This window comes from Schistocerca cancellata, chromosome 9, assembly GCF_023864275.1.
Source record: "Schistocerca cancellata isolate TAMUIC-IGC-003103 chromosome 9, iqSchCanc2.1, whole genome shotgun sequence".
Lineage (NCBI taxonomy): Eukaryota > Metazoa > Arthropoda > Insecta > Orthoptera > Acrididae > Schistocerca > Schistocerca cancellata.
In genome coordinates, this window is record NC_064634.1 from 401,571,563 (window position 1) to 401,598,551 (window position 26,989).

Below are 26,989 nucleotides of genomic sequence, written 5' to 3' on the forward strand. Positions count from 1 at the left end.
CCAAAAATGGCTGAAATAAGTGCATGTTTAAAATCGTCATTTGTAGTTCTCATAAAATTATTTTCTGCATATGGTGGTTTCATTGGTAGCATACTTGCAAAACATTTCGATGACCTATTCTAGAACACTGCTCAAGCGTATCGAATTCATACCAAATAAGACTATCAGCAGACACTGAAAGTATTCAAAGAAGGGCAGCATCAATGGTCATATGTTTGACCCAGGAGATTGTAGTAGAAATGCAGAAAATACTGAACTGTCAGATTCTCGAATTCAGACACAAGCTATCTCTCTGACGACGACTTACAAAGTTTCAAATACCAATATTAGGTGAACAATCTACGAATATACTATGGCTTCCTTGCAATGATTATGAAGGTAGATTAATCTAATTACAGCTAGCAAAGAATCATTTGAATAGTTATTTTTTTCGCACATGACACATGAATGGAACAGGAAGAAACCTTAATGTATGATACAATGGGAAGTACACTCTGCCACACACTTCACAGTGTGTTTGCTGTCTGCCACAAATCAGGTTGATATCCTTGCCTGTGAGGATTGTAGTGAGCAGCACAGCGAGCAGTGATGGTGCAAGTTAAATGTGTCTGTAAGAATCAGTCTGTTTGTTTCTTCATTGCCAGGTCATGCCAGCTATGTGCGAACAGCGAGGTGGCAACATAAATGCACTATAAGACTGGACTTCAAGTCCCATTGCCTTAATCAATAAGCCACACTTCACACTGTGCATCTTGCTCCAAACTTCCTATAGCATGAAAAATTCAAATAAATAACACTGAGAATACTTAAGAACTTCAACAGTGCAATCAAATTCAGAGTATTGAGTGTACATCAAGTGTTTGGTCCTTTTATGTACAAGTATGGAAGTAATGTAATTATATGTGAAGATGCAAAATATTTAATTTGGAGAGAACTATCGACACTAGAAAATCGCAAAATGGCTTGCCACAAAGTGGAGTATGAATTTACATTACAAATTAAATAACAGTTCATGATGAATTTAAGATAAAAAGTAAAATACGATTAATAACATTTGAATAAAATATGATAGTGGAAAATCAACAGCATGACAGACGCCTGGGTTGCCACAAGGTCTGGAAATCTGGGAATTTCAAATGTGTCAGGGAAATTTGAAAAAAACCACTGGAAAAATCTCGTTTTTGTCTCAGCAGACGAAATGGTTTGTTTATTGAAATGTTAGGTATTATCACTGGCTAGGAACAGCTGACTACTTGTGCTGCTTCCCTACTCCATCATTCCTACTGCTTCTCCCCTTTCTAACACTCCCCTCAGCTTGTAGTCAGTGCTGCCACCACTTCTTGTCACTAGCCTAGCAGCTGCGACGAGAGGCACGAGTGGTTTGTTTGGATCTGATTCTCAGAGAGTGTAGACGCAGTGGCTGGAGACGACGGTCAAATGTGCACGAGTTGTCTGAGTGATTGTGTGAATTTGTGTGCGTGCTATCTTTTCTGACAAAGGCTATGGCCGAAAATTTAGTTGTGAGAGTGTGATTTGTCTTTACTACATGAGTATCTGTGGCTCAGCGATCATCTTCAGGATGAGTTCCTACCTATCTTCATTAGTATTGATTCTCAGAGTATTTGCACAAGTTATCTGTTGCATGGATCGATCACTGTGGTCTAATTTCATCAACATGGTGTCTGTGACATGTGAATAGCTGGCCACAGAAGTGGACTTCCATGATGGGCCAAAACCACAGGCCATTTTTGTGTGTATCTCTAACAGACTGGGCCTGCTGATCTGAAGCCCACTGTTTCCAACTAATGTGCAGGCCTTGCCTGTCAGATCTAGTCTCACCAATCTGCCAGCAGGCCAGGTACGTTTGTGTGTGGCGTAATTCGGCAGATTTTTGTGGTTTATCCATGGACCCATGAGTGCGGTGCTCCTTGGCAGGCCAGGGACCACAGGTAATGGATTTCAGAAACTGTGACTGTCTCACTGCAAGTATAGTGTACAGTGCAGCATTTTATGGACATTTTATTTATTCTAGTACATTTTGGCACTCCGAAAGTAGTTTATATATTAGAAAGTATGGATGATGATGAGAAGAAGAAAATTGTGGTAGTCATTGGCAGTTTGTACGCTATGCACTCGTGTATTTCTCTAAAGAAAAACCACACAATACCTGTAAAATAATAAACATAATACAGTGGGTAATAACAGACAATAATGAACATAGCAGAACCAACATTTTATTGGCAGTCACCTACAGTGTTGGTTTACACGTTTCCCTACCTTACACATTTCTTTCAAGAGGCCTACATTTTTCTGAGGTTATTTCTGAAATCAGTGAAGGTATTTTAAATCTATCTTGCAACTCCTATGAAATTTGTATTTTTGCCACCACATATGTTTTGTTTTATTGAAATAAAATAATATCAGTGGTCTTAATGAAACATATATACCATTTGACTTGCTTTCTCTGTCTAAAAACAGTTTATTACAAAAGATGTTGATGTTAGTACTTGAGATTTTTGCTCACACATTGAGAAATACAGAAGTCCTTACTTTTTTTTTCAACTTATGTCTTTTCTAACCATTGAAATCTCAAAATTTTTCAGGGAAAAATGCTAAAACTTGTCTGGATATCAGGGTATTTCACTTGGGGAAACTTGTGGCAATGCTGGACACACTGTGTTTGAGAACATTTATGGAATTTCTTCATCGGGAAAAAGTGAATGACAGGAAACATTGGAAAGTAGTTTTAGAAATACATATCAGGAGCATTGCTCCACAAGACACATGATGCAGAAAACAAATCTATAACAACAATGCGCAGATAGTTGAGATACGAATTACTAGCTTTTGTGAAAGAATATAAGACTATTTTAATAAAACATAATGGCATTTGCACAGCTTATCTGAAATATATAATAAATACTACCACAACACAATTTGGTACGTGATGTTATGGTAGACAGAAGAATCAACAGTAGCCTCTATTGAAGTTAAAACCTTAAAGTATCTTGAAGTCTCATGGATGAATAGTTATTAAGTTTTGAAGGGAGTATTAATGTATGAATAACTTACAATACATTAATTTTAACAAAGTTATTTATTAATAAATTACAAGCACGACTGTAGCTTTAGGGGCTACAATATAACAGGACAATGTACAAAACAAGCACACAGATAACTGTCTACAGCTACTATCTCTTTCTTTTCTTAGATTTCAAACCCTTTTTCTTGGCGCTTCCAGGCTTATAACTCGTTGAAGGTTTCTCCCATGTTTTGGTGTTATCTAGAGAAAGAGCAGCTAATGCAGTTACTGGTGTCTCCGAGACATCCATAGTTTCTTCAGTTTCACTTTTGGAAAACATACTTTTGGATGCCTTATTTGACACAGATGAGAATAATGTTCCTGAAGATGATTTCTTTCCAACTGAGCCTTCTTCAGTTTCAGTTTTGACCTCAGTACTGTCAGATTCCTTTTCTGGAACAGCTTGCAGCAAAGGTCTTGAAGCAAATCTCTTTTCCACTAAAACACACAAATGAGACCAACTGATATATAATGCTTCATATGATTAATATGCACCAAATCATTACTTAATACCTAGAGGTTTTTGTTATTTGCACTAATATGCTTATGTTAATACTTTAAATTATAGGTGCATGTTGTATTATAAACTTACACACATTCTTTGTGTATCTCATTCATAGCACAGGGGTAACACTTCTTCAGTAAACATTTCACCAATGCCTAAGTCATGTGGAATACTACTGAAAGAGTAACTGTACAAACGGACATCAGCAACATAAGCGGTTGGTTCAATGATCTATACCTGTTTTGATGTATCTGCTTTACTAAGCACACTCTATGACAATTAGAGGATATAGTAAAAAGGGTACCCAGGAGAAATGGTCATTATTCAGGAATATGACAGGAATGCCCATTTGGAGCAAAAAAGTCTGGTAAACATGGGCTCTAAAATGCACTCTTTAAGAGTTTGAACACAGGGAAACATTTTTTGTACTGGACAAGTCCTCATAGCTCTCAAGAAAAGCATTTTACAGCCCATGTGTACCACACTTTTTTTTATTTATTTTGGGTGGTCATTCCTGTCATAGCCCTGAAATATTGACCATTCCTCCTGAGACACACTGTATAATAATGCTGTTGACAACTGTGTATTTTTACAGGTATTCCACACAGCCTTTAATGACTTCAGGTTGGAGTTTTCTTTCCTTCAAGGGAGATGGGAACAGTAATTGGCTCTAAAGGCACTACTGTATAGTCTTAAGACAAATCAATGTAACTGGAAAAACAATGGTGAATATAAAATCAGTTCAGCCTAAAGGAGGTAACTGCTACCCCATATTCTGTTATATAATCCAGTTATTCTACCTCCATATATCTTATGTATTTCTACTGAAGCAGGTCCCACAATGATTCCCATTATATTTGTAGCATATTGCAAGTGTGGATATTTTATCTGACAGTGGGATGACCCAATCCCACCCACAAGGGTGGTTGCCAGTGATACAATTAATTACAAGACCCCCCTGACTATACGAAGAGGTGGGTTTATGCAAAAAATAATGCTCTGGGGATGTGATGTTACAGAAATTGCTTTCAGTTTCAGTTACCTAATACTTTCCGTTGCTGTCTATTTCTTTCTTAGGTCCCTGTTTTCTTCATTTCGTACCTGCCATCACACTGAGCCCTAATTCCATTTTTAAAGCTTACTCTTGAGCGCCCCCCCCCCCCCCCCCCCAAAAAAAAAACCAACCACCTCCCCTTCTGATTTTCTGAGGGGCTGAACCTCGAAAGTTTTCGTTCTTTCTTTTGTTATCCAATTTGTCATTTTATGTCCTCATTTTTTCTGCTTGTTGTCTAACAACATCTACACTACACTCCTACATCCAGTTATTTCAACTTATTGTCAGCTGTGCTTGCCATTGCTTGTAAAATTAAGAAACAAAATTTTGTTACATTGCTATACCAGTTTATGTCCTGTCCAATCTCCCACATGCCCCAAATGCTTGAACAAATTTATTGGCAAATACTTCAATTCTCCTTTCCTTTCTACCTTCTCAGATAAGACACTTTTACACTTCAATCTATGCGTCTTTGTGTGTAACTACTGATTCTAAAATCTTTCGCTATTTAACTGGAATAAAACAGGGGTGAACATAACTTGAGAAAGAACTTACCTAGAGCCCCCCCTCCCCTTCCACATTATATCAGCAACATAAAAACAGATATACTTCTCCCTCATTCACCACACACAAAGAGACCCACATGACAACCATATTTTTGTAATTTTTTATATTTATGATAAATGAAGTTCAAAACTCAAATATCCATCGGTCGAAGCAGTTCAGTACAACTCTAAAAGATTCCCGAGAAAACTTAAGTTTTCCCAAGCATCCTTAATATAGAAACTACAGCTCAATGTAATGGTAATAAGCTCAGTCTTCCAATGAGTCTTATGGCCCTGCGGTAAAAAGGTCACCTGCCATGTTGACGCTTTGTGTTGGATTCCAGTCAAATGCACATTCTGTGAGTGTTTCAGTGAAGTATGGGGATCACTGGATCAAGTCTCATTTTTGTCACTATTTTTCTTGTCTTTTTTCTATTTAGTTTGAATACCTACACCATTTTAATATAAAATTCATCAAATATATGCTATTTAATACATACATAATAGCCATTTTTATGAAGAATGACTACAGTCCAAATCCATGTACACTATTATTTGACAAGGAGAGCACATGTCTTCTTATTTCTAATTATATACTGCACTCAAAAATATGGCTTCATTGCAAATATAAATTCTTAATTAACTGTAGTTTATAAAACACTTAATAAAGATTGTTTGAATTAAAAAATCATAATGAATTATTTTTTCATCTTTATATATTTTAGGCTTCATGGAAATGCTCACAGAACACGTTTCTTTGTTTAAAAATATGTATCAGTCGTGAATTGAACTTCATGCACACATGGCTGGTAAAAATTCTACTTCGCAGCCACTAACAGGTTGCGAGACCTATTCAGGTGGGTCGCCAGATGATATTTAAAATACCTAAGTAAAATATCTTACCGACTGAAAACACGAAATCTTATTTCAAGAGGAAAGTTTTATAATCTGAACAGTTATATACCAAATCATTCTAAGCGATAAACTATTGCGGCTTAATATGTGCTCTGGGCGAAACGAGAACAGCACAGGCACCAGGACTCATTGGTAATTGCGATAATGCAACACACTTTCCCTTCCACTTGCAACAATGTGACTCCTGACTGTGAGTGCATGCTTTGTTTGTTGGTATAGTGTGTGCATGCGTGTTTATTGTGGCCACTTGCTTCATTTTATTTCACTATGGATGTGTGGATTAAAACGGGATCTTGCTGTAAAAGACAGACTTCAAGTAATTACGACGAACCTTCCACATCCCGTACCAGTGAATCATGTAATACACCTAAAGGTGCCTGTGTTAGTGGGTTGAACTCCTTCCAGAAATAGGCAAAATTTTGCTTTCGTAAATACAATGATGGTTATTTGAAATATTGGTTTGTGTTTTCTCGCACAGATCAAGAGATGCTTCCTCAGTGTGTTGTGAACTTTGAGGTACTTACTAATGAGTGTATGAAACCTTCAAAACTGAAAAGGCATTTATCAAAGAAACATCCAGAATACGTAAGTAAGTCAATCAATTTTTTCCAAAACAAAAAACGAGAATTTTTAAAATCAAAATCAGTGATGACAAAATCTAATTCTGGGGAACAAAATAAGCAAGTTACAATCGCTTCATATCGACTGTCATTATTGATAGCCAAAATGGGGGCAGTTCACATCATAGGAGAGGATATTATTTTACCAGTGGCCAAAATGATATCCGATGCTTTATTTAGCAAAATTCATCGAAAGACTAACTGATGAAATACCCCTATCAAACACAATGGTAAAGAGAAGGATCAATGAAATGTCAGAATTTGTAAAACAGTCCATGATCCCAGTTTTTAAGCAAAGTGACTATTTTTCACTTTAGCTTGATGAAAGCACAGATATAACTGATGAGTTTATTCTTTTAGCTTTTGTTACGTTTGAATTTAATGGTAGTATAGAAGAAGAAATGCTCTTTTGTAAATGTTTGCCAATGACAAAAATAGGGGAAGAATTTTTTTAATGTCTTGATGGCTTTATGGTTAAAACTGAAATAGAGTGGACAAAATGTGTTGCACTGATGACTGATGGTGCCCATGCTATGTCTGTTTACTCAGATTTTATTGCCAAAGTTAGGGCACTTGCCCCTTCTGTTCAGTGGACTCACTGTAGCCCACACAGAGAGGCTCTTGTACGTAAAGGTCAGTCTGAAAGCCTAAAGAAAATCATTAATGATGTGGTGAAAATTGTGAATTTCATTAAATCTAGACCTCAAAATTCAAGATTGTTTGCCACACTGTATGCTGAGGTGGGCAGTGAACACAAAACACTTCTCCTTCACTGTGAAGTATGCTGGTTATCAGGAGGGAATGTGCTATCAAGACTATTTGAGCTTTGAGATGAGCTGACAATCTTCCTGTTGGAGCACAAAAGTGATCCAAAATCTGTGAGCAGTTTCTTGGACATGTTAAATGAGGAAAACTGGCTAATACGTCTTTCATATCTGGGTGACATATCCAGTGCTCTTAATAGCCTCAATTTATCGCTGCAAGGGAAGGATGTCCACAAGTTCTATTTCCAAGATAAAATAGAACCAACTATTAAAAAAACTTGGGCCAGTAAAGTGAAAAAGAGCTGTTTTCGTGCATTCCCACACCTCAATGATTTCTTAGAAACATATGGAATGCAAATTAACGAGGAAACAGCAGCTGCCATGAAGGAACATCTTCAAGCACTGGCCTATAGTTTCAGGTACTTATTCTGAAATAATTTTACTAGAAATCATTTAGATTTGAAGTATTCCTTATTAAACATGTTTATAATTTTCCTGTTATTGTTTTTCACCCAATACAGAAAAAATACAATTAAGTTCAACCACCTCCATTTTCAAAATGATAGTTAGGTCGCTCCCACATAGCGAACAGAAAAAAAATCAGACAGTTTCACATTAATGCCACTGATAGTTGTTTGCTTATTCAAGAGTGTTACTTAACCCTTTCAGCATGCGAGGCCCGTATACATGGCCCAATGTGGCAGTCGCTATGGGATGTAAGGCCCGTATACATGGCCCGATTGTCACGTTACACACCCAGTGCTGTATCTAGGGACTGGCTTGGAGTATCGACACTAGACGGGGCACATCCTGTTGGGAAAAATGTGAACTACATGCAGAGCATGGGTTATCGGTGCATGCTCAACCCCTCTCCTCCCAGTCTACCCCTCAGCACTCTGCTAATTGGTCGCACTGTTGCTAGGGAGATCGCGTGACACCTGCAGTTGTGTTTATGTTTGCACTTCAGTGATTTATTGTCTTCCGAATGAAGTGGTGATTTTTGTGTTAGCAGCCACATAATTATGGCTCGTTTATTTAATAAGGACATTGAGAGTTTGCTGAATGACAGCAATGAAGAGTAGAATGTAGATGAAGATGATTGTGAGGAGTGGTCAGGAAGTATTGATGATGATAAAGATGATGAAGAGGAAGATGAAAAGAAAAATGAAGAAGAAAATGAGGAAAACTTTGTTGCAGAAAATGAAGAGGATGGTGGTGATTTGAATGATGGCAGTGGCACCAATAGTGGTGCTCATCAAGGCAGTGGTGTATGGACAGATATTACAGGAAAAGGGGAGCTTCCTAATGACATCAATTTTGTGCCACGAAGAGAAAAAAATTTCTGAAGCAGTGACAAATTGTAGGAGTTTCCTAGATTTCTTCCAACCATATTTTCCTGATGAACATTTGAATGACACTGTGGCCAAGACAAACCGATACGCCCGTGATAAGATTGAAAAAATGAGCCCCCTGAAACCCTGTTCGCAGTGGAAAGGCTGGCATGATGTGACTTTGACGGAAATAAAACCTTTTTTGGGTACAATTCTCAACATGGCAATGAATGAACAAAGTGATATAAAAGCCTACTTTTCTACTGATTTGGACAACAAAGCAGGACACTTTTCCAGAAGTAGTTTTCTGTGACCAATTTTTGCAACTGGGCTTTTCACATTTGCCCTCCGGTTACTCGGGGCTCATCAAAATTAGCTACTCGAGCCCAAAAAAGTGAAGAATGTTGCCGATTTCATTGACAGCAAGTGTCGAGAGCACTTTTCTCCAGGAAAAAAATTGCAGTGGATGAGTCTACCATCTGTTTCAAGGGAAGAATTGCGTTCAAGTGCTATAATTCTCAGAAACCGATGAAATGGGGTCTACAAGTGTATGTCCTGGCCGATTCCAAAACAGGATACATTTCAACATTTGAGCCCTACTATGGGTCTCCTTGGACGGAGTTCTTGGTGCGCTCTGAACTTCCCCTTATCTCCCGAATCGTCCTTCATTTGTTTGTTTGACTACAGCAAGATTGTCCGGCTCAGGGGAGGCACATTTACACCGACAGATATTCTACAAGCTTACAATTGGCGGAGGAACTGAAGAAAGAAAAAACTCATCTAACCGGGACAATAATGGCAAATCGAAAAGGTTTCCCAGTCGATGTAATTAGCTTATTTCACTAAATATTTTGCAAAATAGGACTGTACAAAATTTATCATTTTTTTACTTGTAGGTAAAGGGAAGAAAGCTGTCAAAACTCAAAAAGCGCGATGTGAAGGCGTTCAAGAACACAGTGGCAGATATTCTAGAGTGGAAAGACAAAAGGCCGGTTATTATGGAATCTACTCATCACAAAGATGCTATGCAAGAAATCATCCAGAAAAAGTGGGGAGGCAGTGAAGAGGTGATCCAGAAGCCATCAATTATTTGTGACTACACGGCAAAAATGGGAGCCATAGAGAGCCGATCACTATTGGACATCGTACCATTTTGCCAGAAAATCCCTCAAATGGTGGAGGAAAATTTTCTTCTGGTTATTTGAGGTATGAGATTCACTTTTCTAATAGGCCTTGGCCTACTTAGTAAATTTTTATTTTGACAAAAGGGGAATTGTTCTGGCTAATTTCAGGTGAGGATTATCAATGCTTACTTGCCATATGTCATCATAGCAAAGAAAAGAGGAGAGGCACCAAAGAGTTATTTGCAGTTTCGAAAGAGTCTCGTTAAGGAGCTTGTGGGCGGCGTCAGGGCTCAACCAAACCCATTGAGGAAGAGGCCACGCTCTGAGCCTGGTGACCTACACAGGAGGGGTGGCCTGTACCATGCTATCGCAAGAATGGACACCGGAAAACAGGGTGACTGTGTCATTTGCAGTGATCGCTCCAAGCCCGGAGGGCGGAAACACTCCCCCGTTTGTTGCAAAACTTGTCCGTCCAGCCATTCTCTTCATGTGCCTGAGTGCTTCAACAGGTATCACAAAGTAGCAAAGTACTGAAAGGACTTAAATATGGTTGCCTATCGAAAAATCGATATGCTAAAGTTGTAAAATTTGTTTTAAGCAAATTTTATGAAATTTTGCAGTTTATTGACATAGATCAAATTTGTCATCCCTCCAAATGGACTTTTTGGTTTTCTTCCCATGGACATCCCATAAGAGAGAGAAAATTGTATTTCATATGTCGTTTTAAAACTAAAATTTTAAAGAATAAGATACAACTAATTTTAATATCCAGAATGAGATTTTCACTCTGCAGCGGAGTGTGCGCTGATATGAAACTTCCTGGCAGATTAAAACTGTGTGCCCGACCGAGACTCGAACTCGGGACCTTTGCCCGCGAAAGGCAAAGGTCCCGAGTTCGAGTCTCGGTCGGGCACACAGTTTTAATCTGCCAGGAAGTTTCATATCAGCGCACACTCCGCTGCAGAGTGAAAATCTCATTCTGGAAACATCCCCCAGGCTGTGGCTAAGCCATGTCTCCACAATATCCTTTCTTTCAGGAGTGCTAGTTCTGCTGGTTCGCAGGAGAGCTTCTGTAAAGTTTGGAAGGTAGGAGACGAGATACTGGCAGAAGTAAAGCTGTGAGGACCGGGCGTGAGTCGTGCTTCGGTAGCTCAGATGGTAGAGCGCTTGCCCGCGAAAGGCAAAGGTCCCGAGTTCGAGTCTCGGTCGGGCACAAAGTTTTAATCTGCCAGGAAGTTTTAATTTTAATATGTCTAATTCAATGCATCACCTCTCAACTAAAAAAAGTAAAACAAATTTTTCATTTTTTTCTATTTTAACACCACCGCCAAGTCAAAAAGTGCCCAATATGGAACAATGAAAATTGTATGCCAGTAAAGAGCGTGTTTTAAGTTTTATTAAAAAACAAATTACACCGATAAGTCAAAAACTATAGATTTTATAAGTGACGAAAAAAACCTAAGGGATATGGAATCTGCACAGCACTGCCAAATTGCTTTGCCTTCGGGAAATGTGCTTCATCCCGAAAGGGTTAATATTGATTTCTTGTTGTAGGCATTACTTTCCAATGATTCCTGATGAACTACTACGGACAAGAAATGCGTCTGAAGAGGACAACCTTAGAAAGTTAAAACTTTCAGCACCTGTGGAAAATTCCCTGATAGAACTATCATGTGATTCTTCTTTGAAAACTTTATTTCAAGAATTAAGCCTAATCCCATTTTGGATCAAATTAAAGGGAGAGTATTGAGTGCTTGCAAATATAGTTTTGAAGGAACTAATGAAATTCACAACTACTTACTTATGTAAACGTTTTTTGTTTCAAATATAGAAACACACTTTGCGCGGCAAACTATTTACGACTAAAACAAACAATGCCACTTTCTATATCTGGATTGAAGCTTAACACCAAGACTAAACAATACCACAAATCTCATCAAGTTCTCCATATAATCTGCATGAAATAAAATTCTAATGCATCACAATATTGTTTTTTTTTCCTTTAATTATATTCCCTTCACCATTTTCAAAATTATTGTTCAGTAAAGCATTTTTCTGCACAATACTGAGTTCAGGTTCATATTATATATAATTTTTATATTATTGTTAACTACTGCGTAGTGACTGTAGTGACAGAGCATACAGAAGTATATACTGAGTCGTGAAAATGTTTCCAGAAAAATAATGGGTCGTGTTACAAAAAAGTCTGGGAACCACTGCTCTAAGTTATTAAAGATTGTCAGAAAACTTCAGTCAATTTTCTCAAGAACTTCTGAGAGTTGCAGTGGCCTGCTTTGTAGGACAGATATTTGGGGGTTCTGAACCTCCCTCCCTCTCTCTCTCTCTCTCTCTCTCTCTCTCTCTCTCTCACACACACACACACACACACACACACACACACACACACACACAGTAATTCAATTGGCTTATCAGATAAAGGAGTGCATGAATTTGGAGTGTAGCTGAAAATAGAACAGCTGTAATTAAACTTACAAATGTTTAAAGAATATTGTTTAAGGCAATGGCAATTTAACTTATCTTTCCTGACCCAAAACAACTCTGATATATTAACACTGCTTACATACATTGTATTCTGCTACACTGATGGTATGAGAAAAGTGCACACTTACCAGTAGAATATTGCATGAGATCAAGAACACGGAAATTACAATCACTCTTTTCACCGCCAACACAGAAAAGAAATGGGGCATCAGGACAAGCATCTAGACACTGGATAGCCCCCATATTGTATGTTTTCTCAGCGACATGTACAGGCGTGTCTTCTGAAATGTCCCACACACACACTTTCTTGTCACTGCCTGCTGTAACAAGGAGGCCAGGGCAGGAACAGCTCAGAGACAGCCCTGTAATAAAACATGCAAGAAAAACCCAATGAAATGGCACAAAAGTGTGCAAACAAATAAATAAATAATATAGTGATATGATATGAGCTATAAATGTAGCAATTTCAAATAAAATAGAAATTTGCCTGGAAAAGCTAATGATGAACAGACATATTACACTGGTTTTTACATTAGATATGGAACAACCGAAACATACAAGGTGTGATCAAAATGTGATGGTAATTTTTGTTTTCCTTAAAGAATCTTTATTTATTCATTAACATCAACTTTGTCCCCTTCAAAGTAAGCTCCCTAAAATATAATACACTTGGCCAGTGCTTTTTACAACCTTGGAAGTACTTCCGGAACTCATTTTTTGTTAAGGTGTTCATCTCCTTCAGGGATTCTGGTTTTATCTCATCAATGGTGGCAAAACGACATCCTTTCATGTTCTCTTCAGCATTGGGAACAGAAAGAAGTTGCAGGGGACTGTGTCTGGCAAATATGGTGACTAGGGCAACATAATGGATTTGTTTTTGTCAAAAAATCATGAGCAAGTATTAAGGTGTGAGGTGAAATATTATCGTGATGCAATTTCCATGAGTGGTTTTGTCACAATTCTGGTTGTTTTCCTCACATTGCTTCAAGCAAATGGCACATAACTTCCAGGTAGTATTACTTATCAGCCACATGATCATAAGGCAGGGCCCATTATGCACTATCCCATTGTAATAGAAGAAATCGGCTAGAAGAATCTTCACATGTGACTGAACTTGTCGAATTATTTTCGGTCTTGGCATTTCAGACAGTTTCCGCCGAGAAAATTGGGCCTTGGTTTTGACACCGTACCCATATGCCAACGTTTCTTCACCTGTTATAACCTTCTTTAGAAGTTATGGATTGTTGTCAACTTCATTTAGCAATTCTTGGGCAATGTGTGTGCAACATCGTTTTTGGTAAAATTCAACAATTTTGGAAAAAAACTTTGCTGCTACATGTTTCATGCCCAAAACACCCGAACAAATTACTTGGCACGAGCCAAGGGTTTCGCCGAGATCATCAGCAAAATCTCTGATGGCAACTTTCCAGAACCACTTTCTTTACTACTTCCACATAATCAGTGCTAGGGCTTCCAGGCCAGTTGTCATCTTCATTGTCTTCTTGACCCTTTTTGAAACATTTATACCACTTGTAAACTCATGTCTTCCTCCTAGTAGATTCAACAAAAGCCGCAATCAACATTTCAAATGCAGTGCTGCACTTTGAAAAATTGAATAAACACATTCTTTGCTCCATTTTTCTGAAAGTAAAAATTCACCGAGCACTCTAAAATATGAATAAGCTTCAAAATCGTCAACAATAAACTAAATATTCAAAACAACTGTAAATGTGAACGTACGTCAGGAACATCTGTACCAACAAGATAAAATACAAAAATAAATTAATCACACAATGGAAAATGCAGGATGGACTGCAATAATATTATGAAAACGAAAGTTGCCATTAACCATCTAGCGGAGATACTGAGTTGCAGATAGGTACAACTACAAGATTGTCACACATAGAGCTTTCGGTCTGTAAGGCATTTATCAAACACACACACACACACACACACACACACACACACACACACACGAGACTGCATTCTCAGATAGTTACAATGCGAGCAGCAGCACCAGTGCATGATGGGAGTAGCGGCTGGGTGGGGGTAAGGAGACCTAGACACAAGACCTGTCACATACATCCTCCCACTGCCACCTACCCCAGTCTGGTCACAAACATCACCTATCCCATTAAAGGCAGGGCCACCTGCGAAACCAGTCATGTGATCTACAAGATACACTGCAACCACTGTGCTTCATTCCATGTGTGCATGAAACCACACAATCTGTCTGTCCACACGAATGGCTACTGACAAACTATGGTCAAGAAACAAGTTGATCACCCTGTTGCTGAGCACACAGCCAAACACAGTATCCTTCATTTCAATGACTGCATCATCAAGGCATGTGCCATACGGATCCTTCCCACCAACACCAGTTTTTCTGAACTGCGCAGGTGGGATTTGCCCTGCAATATATCCTATGTTCCTATAAGCCAACTGGCCTCAACTTTCGTTAGTCATTGTCCTCAACCATCCAGCTTCCTTGTTCCCATTCAAGCATTGTACAGGCCCCATTCCACCATCACACCCAGTCTCTTCACTTCTCTCCTTTTCTGATACCCCGCCACCTCCCCACCACTCCCCTGCCCTCTGTATAGTCTCCCGACTACTCATAGCTGCCCTACCCTCTCTCTACCTCATCCCTGCATGCTGCCCGGGACCACTGCCCGACACCCCTAGCTGCTACCCCTACCTGCCCCAGCCTCTTATCCTCACCCAGTTGTCGCTTCTATCATGCACTGATGTTGCTGCTTGCAGTGTGGCTACAGTTGCCTGAGACTGCAGTCATGTGTGTGAGTTGCATTTGTGTGTGTGTGTGTGTGTGCGCGCGCACGCGGCGCACCTCTGTTTTTGATGAACACCTTACGGGCCAAAAGCTTTATTTGTGACAGTCTTTATGTTGTGACTATCTGTGAGTCAGCATCTCCACTAAATGGTGACTGGCAACTTTCCTTTTCATAATGTTGATAAATAAATAAATGAGAATCAGGTGCATAAAACCCTCAGTACTAAAAAATTCCTGTTACTTTTTGATAACACCTGGAATTTACAAAAACAAACATAGTTCTCATGTCGTCCTCAGTACTGCATAAGCACCAGACTCTTCTTTTAAAGGTAGTTTAACATTTCATTGAACATGATGTCAGAAATGATGAAATGCACACCCCCCCCCCCCCCCCCACGCCCTTTCAATTTAGTTGCTCTGGCAGAATAAAGAGTTCTTAGAAATACAGTAATTTAATTCTGTCCCAGCATTATTTATTGATTTCTAGTTGTTCAACATGCGAAGAAAGGTTTCTTCTTTATTTCTTTATATAATCAAATACAAAGCAAGTTTTCTCTGGATTCAACTGATACTAATCAACAATTAAAGTTAAAGGAATAGTTTATGGCACAGCAGCACTAGCAATTACCTGCAACTTCTCCATGGTGTGCAGCCAGCTGCCAAATCGGTTTCTCATTACGACAGTCAACACAATATACTGTTCCACTTTCTGTTCCTGCCTGTACAATAACATTTAGTTATCAAAACTGCATTCATATTGTTCTTTAAACACCAAAAGTATGAAAGAAAGTTAATTATGGACGTTAGCAAAAGTAACAGGCCACCAAGGTGGAAATAATATGAACAACAATTAAGTGGATAGCCCATCATCACTTGTCTTTCAGGTAAAAGGGAAAAACAGGAAAAGGAAGATGTTTTTTTATGCACATGGGGGCAGGGTGGTTGTGGTGGTGGTCTGTTGTATAGAAATTTGGGGACAAAATAAAAGAAAAGCAGTCTGGGGAAATGGGCAACTCTGCAGCCAAGTTAAACCTTGCCATAGTTTCACAACAGCAATCCATGATTATGCAATACTGATGTTGCAGCTGAGTTGCAAACAGCATGGTAGATAGCCTCACCTCTGATGAGATTAAAAGATGCTGCTCACTGCAATTGAGTTGGTGTGTGGGTACATCGGACTGTCAGGCACCTTTAGGTCCTTTACAAGGGTATGGCTTATGACACAAATGGCATTGTAAGCAATGATTAACATGCAATTTGGGTGGGTAGTAAAATATCATAGTTGAGGGTCTAGAAAGATGCAGGGAAGATGTTTCCCTCTTTGTACTAAGGCATTGTAAATGGAACATGAAGTGTTAATAGAGGACATAATAGAGCAGTCTGAAATGGCCTCTTGTATTATGAAGACTCCCTGTTTATTAGTGATGTGAAAGATGTAGGGGACAGATGATGTTTTTGAGCATCAGACAGAGCAGAAATATCATGCCAGAAAATTTTGGCAAGAAGTTCAATATACTTGGACAGAGGTTTACATGGACCTGTATGACACCTAGAAGCTGATATCAAAACTGGCCTTCTGGACAGGGTAAACTGATATGTGGCAAAGGTTCCAAGATTCTCATGAAATGTCTTCTATATAGATTCAAATAATAAAAATACCATTAATGAATCTGAAACATATGAGCAGTTTAAGACTGTATAGATAGGATTCTTTCTAGTGGTCAAAATAGGTGCATACATAAGTACAAGTACCCACAGCCACATCGAAATTATTTGAGCAAATAACTTTACATAAAGATAGATTCCACCACATTTATAAAGAAGGAGGTAGGACATTAAAGATCAGTGATGCCAGGAGAGGCAATGTTTGACATGAAAAGGTCACAGATGCAGGGGATAATGGTGTATGCAGAGCTGGCACACACAGTTACTTGCATAAAGGTAGAGTTAGAAGACTGGCTGTGGTCTGGATTTGGCTCAGAGATGTGTGTCTAAGGGAAGGACTTGAAAGAATGAAGTAACTGAACATTAGTGATAGCAATTTTTATGTATTCTGAGATGAAAAGGAGAAACAAGGTGTTACATGAAATCTGTATGACTTATGAAGTGAGTGAAATATTTCAAGATTTACATGTCTTCACTCTTTCGTATCTAATTTGCAATGAGTACTGTTTTCCTCACCTTGCATACAATTAGTACAAGACTTACCAGAAACTGAAATGGGTTGAAATGGTTCCACAATACTCTCTCAACTTCTCCTTCAAGTTCCCAAGCTTTGAAACAATCGTCAATTCGACAGTCATAAACTCTTGCCAGTCTAAAGAAAAGAAAAGCAACACAATGCGATGAACATCTGTAATCACTGGTAAAATATAGTAAACTGGATCTATATATGCTTAATTAGATTATCTATCTATCTATCTAGAAGATCACTATGTCCAATAATTTTGTGCACTTTGTTTACTGTTAAAAACAACAAGATTGTTGCAATAGAATCATCTGATGCATTGACCATAGGAAGGGTAGCCAAAGGTTTAAAGAAATGAAGGAAGGACAGAAGGAAATAAGGAATATTACCGTATTTACTCGAATCTAAGCCACACTTTTTTTCCGGTTTTTGTAATCCAAAAAACCGCCTGCGGCTTAGAATCGAGTGCAAAGTAAGCGGAAGTTCTGAAAAATGTTGGTAGGTGCCGCCACAACTAACTTCTGCCGTCGAATATATGTAGCGATTCACATGCATGCTTTTCAGGCACAAAGATAAATACTGGCGCCGAAACCTCTGCGTCAGTAAATAAATAAATAAAAAAAAAAAAACAATGGAAGACGAAATTTTTTCTCCGCCCCGAGTTTCGACCACTGCATTTTCATACATTATCCAACGAAGTAAATACAAATTCCGTATTGTTAGTCTTCGAACGTAGCAACATTTCAATGTACTGTACTACGAAAATCCGACTGGCAAGACTGGGATGTTTGTCAATATGGCCAACTCTACGTTCTGAATTTTTTCTACCTATGAGAAGAGATGGTTACTAATAGGAACTTTTATGAATTGTGAATCACATGCAGTATTCTCTTCACCATAAGAATAATACGTATATAAACATTTTGCCATGTATTCTTTCGTGTTTGCTGCTATCTCATTTAAATCCTGTCCGCTTAATAAACTAAGAAACTAGAGTGAGACAACAGCAAACGCCGAAGAATATACATATCATTTCATGTTTATATTCGTATTATTCTTATGCCTAATAGTGATAGTCAGAAATGAAGCACGTCAATTGACTAGATTTTTAAATCTAAGATGACTAATTTCTGTGCAGAATGTTATGTACTAAAGAGACGTCTGCAAAGATTTTCAAACAGAAAAATTTTCGCTAAACTCTCGTTCAGAACATCTTCTATCATACGCAGTCTATTATTTGGTTCTTGTTGATCGTCAAAGAAAGCAGCAGTGTTAGTAACAACAAATAGCAGTCTCTTGCCATTGTTTCGCTAATGAGACGATTTCTCTCTCTTTCTTTTTTTAATTGTAAGCGGCGGTAGTGCGCACAAAAGCAAGCCACGCTGCGAGCGGCGACAGGCCGTAAACACTGATTATCAGAATGCGACAAACAGTGCATGACACAGTACAGTAATGCATTTTCAGCTTAGAGTGACGTAAACACCTATAACAAAGAGAACGGCACTTATAAGATCAAAGAAAAATAAGCAATCGATCCAAACCAGACGAAGCACGTGAAAAAGGAAGGGTACCCGTATAATTATGGACGGAGCGCCTGACGCATAGCTATGGCTACCCAGTAAAGCCTAACTGCTTAGCTTACTACGCGAACCAAACTACTGTAGCTGTATCGTCATTCATTCGCCCTAAATTGTGTCTCATATTATAATGGACCAACTTTGTTTCGATTTCGAGGTGCGGCCTAAAACTTAACTCTCCCCTTGAATTTCGAGTCTCATATTTCAGGTGCGGCTTAGATTCGGGAAAATTTTTTTTCCTTGATTTCGAGTCTCATTTTTCAGGTGCGGCTTAGATTCGAGTGCGGCTTGGATTCGAGTAAATACGGTAGGTTTAACATCCCACCGGCATCAATGTCATTAGAGCTGGCAAGATTTTTATCATCACCTCAAAAAATTTATGTACTTAATTTTGTTTGTTTGCAAGTAAAGGTCTGCATTCCTGGTACAAATTTAAATCTCATCACAATATCATAGGAGGCCGTTAGAGAAGACAAAACAAAATAATGAAGTCCACTAACCAAATGGGGCAAGAAAGGTGTTGTGGAAGAGAGAGAACATGGTTTGGAGGCTGGAGTGATGTGGGAGGAAAGAGAGACCAGAGAGGAGAGCAGGGAACGGGGATTGTGAGTGTGAATGCAAGCACAAGAGAGTGGTTCATGCTTAGCATGTCACGTTTCAAAAACTTTTTCTCATTGTCAAGTGTAAATATTTACATAAGTATTTTGTGTGGTGTTTGCATACGTGCTATGTGTGTCTCTTGCACTGCAGTTGTCTTTTTGAGATTATCAGGTACTGAGCCTCGTCAATTAAGTAAAAAACCACACATAATCAAACTATCAATCACACTGTTTGTTTATGAAACATCACATAATACATGCATAAATATTGCATGGAGACTTTTTTTATCTCAAAACATGTCTTGCTAAGCATGAAAAAATACGTAACTGGTGCTGTGCTGAAACAAAAAAAAATCTGAGCAATGCAAAGTCGGCAAAGGTGTCAACTAGCGCTACAAGTGGCCAAAGGACAAAACACGCTAAATACAGATCGCAAAAGACATGAAACTACACATGTGCAGCAGTATGGAAATGGTTGCAATTGATCATGACATTATTAATGAAACGAACTTAGTTAATCCCATCAGCCACCATGCCGAGTGGAGCTTGGCAGAGGCAGGAGATTTGGCATGAATTGAGCCAACATTTAACCATTTACCATCACAGATCCGCTGAGTGGAACACCCTGGTGTCAAGAGATTTAACCATGTAATGTTTATAAACACTACTTGACAGCCAATGCGATGTCAGCATCATTTTATGTCAATTACATCAGTTTTTTTCTGCACAAACATTTTTTTCATAAAGCGTTAATCACATGAAAATTATAAATATATTAAAGCAAAATCAGGTGTAAATTACCATTTGGCATAAGAAATTTGACGGGAGTGATAAAAAAAAGTGGTGAATGATGGGAAAACGTTACTTCCAGGAAAATAAAAGTGGGATTTACTGTACTTTCAACACCATGATCATTAGAGATGGCCAACAAGCAACCATGCCCTTTTCATTGAAACTATCCCTGGGTAACAAGCAACCACATCCTTTTCAAAGAAACTATTTCAGCATTTGCTTTACTGATTTGGGGAAACCATGGAAAGCTTGAATCTGTACTGTTGTCTGGGAATTTGAAACACTATCCTCCCAAAAGCATGATCAGTATCTCACTGCTACATCACCTTGTTCAGTTTCATTACAACATACTACTCCGACCGTCTAAAGAACTGAATCAATCAATAACATTAGAATTTTCTATCACATTCCTTAATTATCCTTTCATTTCTCTACGAAGACTTACTTTACTGTCAATACTGAATACTCTAGGTGAAATAAGAGCAACAGGGTTATACAGTCCGCTATGTTGTGCATATGTTATCATGATTAATAGTTTGTAGCAAGCACGTTTCTATAAAGCCTCAATAATGTATTTCTTATTCATCTAAATAAAAAAAAGAGAGAAACTGATCCATATGTAACATGATGGAACAGTTGCATTGGTAAGAAGAACAGAGAGAGAGAGAGAGAGAGAGAGAGAGAGAGAGAGAGAGAGAGAGAGAGAGAGTTCATATAATTTTGTTGTTCCTGGTGTGATATTTGTAATTTGTATTATCACACTTACTTATCACAACATCCAGTAAGAAGCAGCTGAGACTCAAAAGGATGCCATTTCACGCTTGTTACCTTCTCACAAAACTGAGTAAGTGTCGTAGCTGCCTTGCCGTTGTCCAGATCCCATAACAGTACAGTCTGATCAACTGAGCCACTTGCTAAAATGTGCCTGTGAACATACAAGGTTTGAATTGGAACATACCATAGGTTTACACTAACATGAGAAAAAATAATGTAATGAAGTATTCCTATAATGATGTAACTTGTTGGATAAGGACTGTATATTAATTATAAATGTATAACAAGTAACTGCACACTGACTGCCTAGCCTTATGAGCAAAGGTGCAGTTTTTTTGTTGCTTGCTTGAAACGTAACATTATGTTGGAGTATAATATGAATACTGTCTATTTGTACATTATATTTAATAAAAAAAGTAACACATTGTGGCAGCAAGAACAACATTTAAGTTATGATGTAAAATTCCATCTGATGTCACACAAATACAAACTTCCTTGTGTTGTCTTCCCAAAGGCACTCATCCACATGTTAATACTCAGCAAACTACAGAGAAATGCTTGTATCATAATGGTATTCAACTGTACGTTTACTTTCTACCATACAACACTACTTGGTGTGCCTTGTGTAAAGCCTGCACTACAGATACAACACTTGTTTTCCTCCATCCTCTGCCCTTACAATCTGCTTACTTTCAATTCTGCCCCTAGATTCTAGACTACTTCATAAATCACTAACCAAGCAAGTCATTGCGTAATATTAATACTACTTCCCCAGTATGGCATGACTTAGAATCTCAGAATAATAAGAGAGGAAAAGAACTGTTTTCAGTGTAATTCTGTTCCTGGTCAGTGAGTGCAACATATAATACAATTCTTGGAAATGTAGCAATCTCTCATTACGTTATGGTCATTCCATATCTACTCTCATTGCCCAATCCCTTCTCCCTACAATTCTTCCTCCTCAAAATGTTCACTTTTCATCTCTTCAGTTTGTCTCATCACCTCGCATCATATCTGTGAGCTACTAGTAGCATCAATTTTCGTACCATTGTGTAAGTGAGCAAGTGAGTGCATGCACGAGAACATGCACGCACACATACTTTTTGATAGCAGGGGTACTTCAAGAAATTTGCGTAGTACCACTAAAAAATTTAAAAAATCAGATGCAGCCTTACGGAAGGTGTGTATTCCATGTTATGTCAAGTACTGCATCTTTATGACCGTGTCGCTTAATTCCTTTCTTCTTCTTAGCTTTACTGCCCAATCTAAATGCTGGCTCCAGGCTATCAATAATATCAAGGTCCCAAACATCAATTATGGGAGACATGCTGCCAACAGCACACAAGTTACCTGTGAAAGTAAGCAAGAAGTCAATTAACTGTCTGCAACCCACTGAAAAACAATGTGGTAAATTAGACAGCAAACCACATATAGACATACAAAACCCAAAAGCCAGTCAGTACAGCACCACAAGCCAGTCAGCACAGCAGTAGGATTTGGGACATAGCTAATAAGAATAGTGAGCAGCTAAAGATAATGACTCCTTAAATATAGCCTAGGGGTCTTCTTTGAGCAGCTTCGAGCAAAGCAGGTATGAAAAAGGCAGCAGAAGGGAGGTTGAAAAATCCTTCTGAACCCAGTGTGGAACTGGTAACTGAAGTTAGGGGATTAGAATGTACACATTACATTTTAAATTAATGCGTCAGGTAAATGTATGCCTCAGAACTCAAAAGAGAAAGATGAAACCAGGGAAAAATTATTCGACCAATGTGAAAATTCCTCAAAACTCTCATAAGTTTTCTGGATATGGCAAAAATTAATTTTACTGAATGAAATCGAAGTTTCAGCCATGGTTGCAGTTACTCTACTCTAGAGCTACTGGAGTGTGCCCCACACTACAATCCATGCTGTTTAGTTCACTCTGGCCGCAGGTGCATGACAGGAACAGCGTTTCACAGACACACTTTATCACTCTGCACTACTTAGTAAAGTTGCACTCCACAGCTTAGCTGGCAGTTTACAGTTCAGAGTTCATTGTTGTTGTTCAACAAGTTCATCACCCCACAGTGAACCTAGTTGCAGTAAAGGAATCCAATGCAAGTCTGAATGAATCTTCTGCTGAGAACAGCACCAGCAACATTGAGCATCAGACCAAGGTGGAGACTCTTCAACAGTTACAACATGAGAGAGACTGAATTGTACATTTGGACTTTGGACTGTTCAGGACCTTTATGATACATCAAACCTGGAGTTAAGGCATGCCTGATGTGAAGTAGGAGTAGTGTCCCACTAATCTAATCGCAGCAGCATCTTGGACGAAGTAGGTAGCTAGTTACAAGTTCCGTAGATTACTGAATGATTTTTTTTATCAAAATGATGTGGAATGAGTCGTTTTACAGGTATAAATGATAGATGATTAGTGGTAACACTAATGAAGACTTTTTGTCCTACTCACGTTGCTACACTTTAAAAAATATATTTTACATACTACCAATTTTTAAACAGAAATTCATCCACAAATAGAAGGAGTTGTCCAGGAGAAATGATTTTAGATTTACATTTTATGCTATTGTGCAAGCAATCACAAATTTTTGTTGTAGCATACTGAATGCCTTTCTGAGCCACTGGCCGCTCTAATGATAATAAAGGACAGTTTTTCCTTGAGTGTTGTAGGAATGGACACACACACACACACACACACACACACACACGCACACTACTTCCACATCTAACAATCTTGATGGCACACTAAAATCTACCCTTCCTTCCTTTGTCCTCTCTCAAGGGTTAGTTCAAATCTCAGTCCAGTCATACTGCTTTATACACAGTGCATCCTTTCTAGAACACATGAAGCTAGGAAGTTCTTTCAAAGTGACCTCAGTTGACTTCCTCTTCAATGATAGCCCAACTGTGGTTGCACGGTGCACTATAGTCAGATTCACGTATGATGGCAGTTCGCGCACGTCAAGGCATGGATGGGGAAAGCAGTGGTGGCAGTATCAGGAAGAAAGCGCATGGTTTAATGTCCTGTCGATGTTGAGGTCACTAGAGACTGAGTAATAGTTCATATGTCATCCTCCTGAATGCGAGCCCAGTGTTGCCACTTCCAAGTGACAGTTGCAGTATAGGCATAGAGGGGCTATGCAATTGAAGAAAAAATGTATCTAGTAAATTACACCTCTCGCTCACTTATGTAGAACTTGTCTTTAACAGAGTGACATGGCTGGCCAATGAATGATTTCCAAGACACGAGATCTTACATATTCCTGATCCACTTAAAAAGAGGTCATCGTTTACAGAACTCAGCACTGTTTGCAATTGTGCTGATGGGTGGGAGACAAATTTTCTTCAGTGTTTTTCGATGAACCCCCACCCCTTGAAGGACACATTACCATCTCAAGCAAGAAAATCACCCTGAGACAAATTTTGTTGTTTTTCGAAGAACCCGACTCCTTGAAGGGCACATCACCATCTAAAGCAAGAATGGTTCAAATGGCTCTGAGCACTGTGGGACTCAACATCTGAGGTCATCATCCTCCTAGAGCTTAGAACTACTTAAACCTAACTAACCTAAGGACATCACACACATCTATCCCCGTGGCAGGATTCGAACCTGCGACCGTAGCGGTTGCACGGTTCCAGACTGAAGCGCCTAGAACCGTTCGGCCACACTGGCCAGCTCTAAAGCAAGAAAATCACCCTGAGTTCTATATATTCTCTGACTGCTCATGAATTTCAATGTGTGCTGATCGAAAAGCATGGGGAACCTGCTTCTCAAAGTACTTGTTCTGAAGAACAGATGGCTGAGATCTTCTGATAAGCTCTCAGAATCTGAAATATCTCATTCTCTATAAACAAATGTTGGTAATATACTGCTATGTTGGAATTGGCGTCAGTTCACTGAAACAGGCCAATGTGTGTTGGCTTACAAAACATACAGTCAACCCCACAGCCATCTTCTTTTCTATGAACCGTGACATTCATAAAAGAGACTCCATTTTCTCCACTTCCAAACTGGAAAAAATGCTGGGATGGAGAGCGAGGATGTTCCAAAACGAACTGAAGTGTTGCGACCCCATGCAGCCATACTGCAAAGGCATTATCTATACATCTTCAAAAAGTTGTGTGTTTCAGAACAACTGATTGATGCACTTTATTCTTGAAGTCTTTTACAAAAAGGTTAGCTATGATGGGAGCCAGAGGACTACTCACAACAACACTGTCAGTTTGTTCGAAATATTGGTTGTTGAATAAAAAGTAGTGAGGGATTTTTCTGCCTTATGCTGGTAGTGTGTTTTTCAAGATCAGTAGGTTCAAGAAACACAAAATAAAATGTTTCTTGTGTCCTCGGGCATGATTGCAAGTGATGCTGGGTTCTGTAAAAGATGGCCTCGGTGCAAGAAAACCAAAAATATACAAGATTCCATGTCATTGTGAAAAATTATACATTGGCCACACACGTTGTACTGTCAAAAAGAGGTGCAATGAACATTGGGTTCATATGAGACCAGGTCAGCCAGGAAAATCTGCTGCTGTTGACTACAGTCTAGACATGAGACATAGCATGAGTTATGGAGTAACCAACATCATCTCATCTGCATCCATCTACTGGGGTTCTGTTATTCAAGCAGCAGTTACAATGTGTCTGCAAACAACTTAATCTACAGACAGAAGATTTCTGCTTACCAATTGTGGGAACTGGGACTGGTGGCATGAAGGAATCTTTGGACACACAAGAATGAATTCAAAGGACTCGTGTGAGTGAATGGTGTTAGAAGCCAGAACAGCTCAGGTCACCAAGGCACCAAAAGCTCGTCTGCTCACAAATGATGGAGTCTGTGGCTTGCAGCTGTGCTTTCCAGTGCAGTGCATGTGGAGTCCACAGCAGGAGTCTCTACATTTTAACATTCCTAGTGATGATCTATAAGGTCCCAAAGCACTGACACAAGGTTTTGAGAAAAATAGATGTTTGTGGAAATCAAATTTGTAGCAGCTAGCAGGAGAGGGGTGCCCCACTAACCCCTCAGGCAGTCAATGAGGCCAGAACATCTTACAGGGATGAATAAAAACAATCTTCACAGGCAAAATGTAACATGAGATGTCACTTTGGCATCGTCTGCTAACATCAGAGGTAGCGTGTCAGGAAGATTAAGAGTCTGCCTCAAAGCAGTCAAATTAGGGCAGTCTATGAATAATTGGGCCACCATCAGGTGGGCCCCACATCCACAGTGAGGGGGGATTCTCATGTTGGAGAATGTGGCCATGGGTCAGCCAAGTGTGGCCAATGCAGAGTAAGCAGACAATGGTGGGTTCCCTGTGAGAAGCACACAGGGAAGACTGCTGTGTGGTCGTGGTCTCCTTCATTGTCCCCAGTTTGTTTGGGGAGATCAGGGCAGACCATTATTAGTTCCAGATTTCCAGCAATCTATGGAATATAAACGACTGATGTCCAGTTCTGGGACCCCATTTCCAGAATCAGCATCCTGGTAGCCAGCTTGGCAAACTGGTCAGCTCTTTCATTGCCTGAAATCCCAACACGACCAGAGGTCCGAACGAAAACGACTGGCCACTCAGCTAAAACACAAGATCCCATATAGAAGTAACCAGTGGGCGAGGTGAGTAGCACTGGTCTAGAGCCTGAAGATTGCCAAGAGAGTAACAAAAGATTAGGATACTCTTGACAGTGTAGGAACGAACATAGCTAAGGGCTAGTTTAATGGACATCAATTCAGTGGTGAAGAAATTGCAGCCGTTGTCAGAGAGTGAAGTTCACTACACCATGCATAAGTGCACGCAAAGCCTGTTCGTCCATTGACTGTTGAGTCA

At 39.1% G+C, this 26,989-nt stretch overlaps 1 protein-coding gene across 1 annotated transcript in view; it reads right to left on the bottom strand.

Annotated features, from left to right (window-relative positions):
- Window positions 1-3,078: 3,078 nt before the first annotated feature.
- Window positions 3,079-26,989, bottom strand: part of LOC126100696 (periodic tryptophan protein 1 homolog) — a 58,606-nt gene continuing 34,695 nt past the window's right edge. The window contains exons 6-11 of the mRNA XM_049911311.1: window positions 22,339-22,513; window positions 21,156-21,314; window positions 17,442-17,550; window positions 15,862-15,952; window positions 12,571-12,804; window positions 3,079-3,520 (exon numbers count right to left, since the gene is read on the bottom strand). Of these exons, the coding sequence (XP_049767268.1) occupies window positions 3,192-3,520; window positions 12,571-12,804; window positions 15,862-15,952; window positions 17,442-17,550; window positions 21,156-21,314; window positions 22,339-22,513 (1,097 nt within the window). The 3' untranslated portion in view covers window positions 3,079-3,191. The remainder of the gene's footprint in view (window positions 3,521-12,570; window positions 12,805-15,861; window positions 15,953-17,441; window positions 17,551-21,155; window positions 21,315-22,338; window positions 22,514-26,989) is intronic.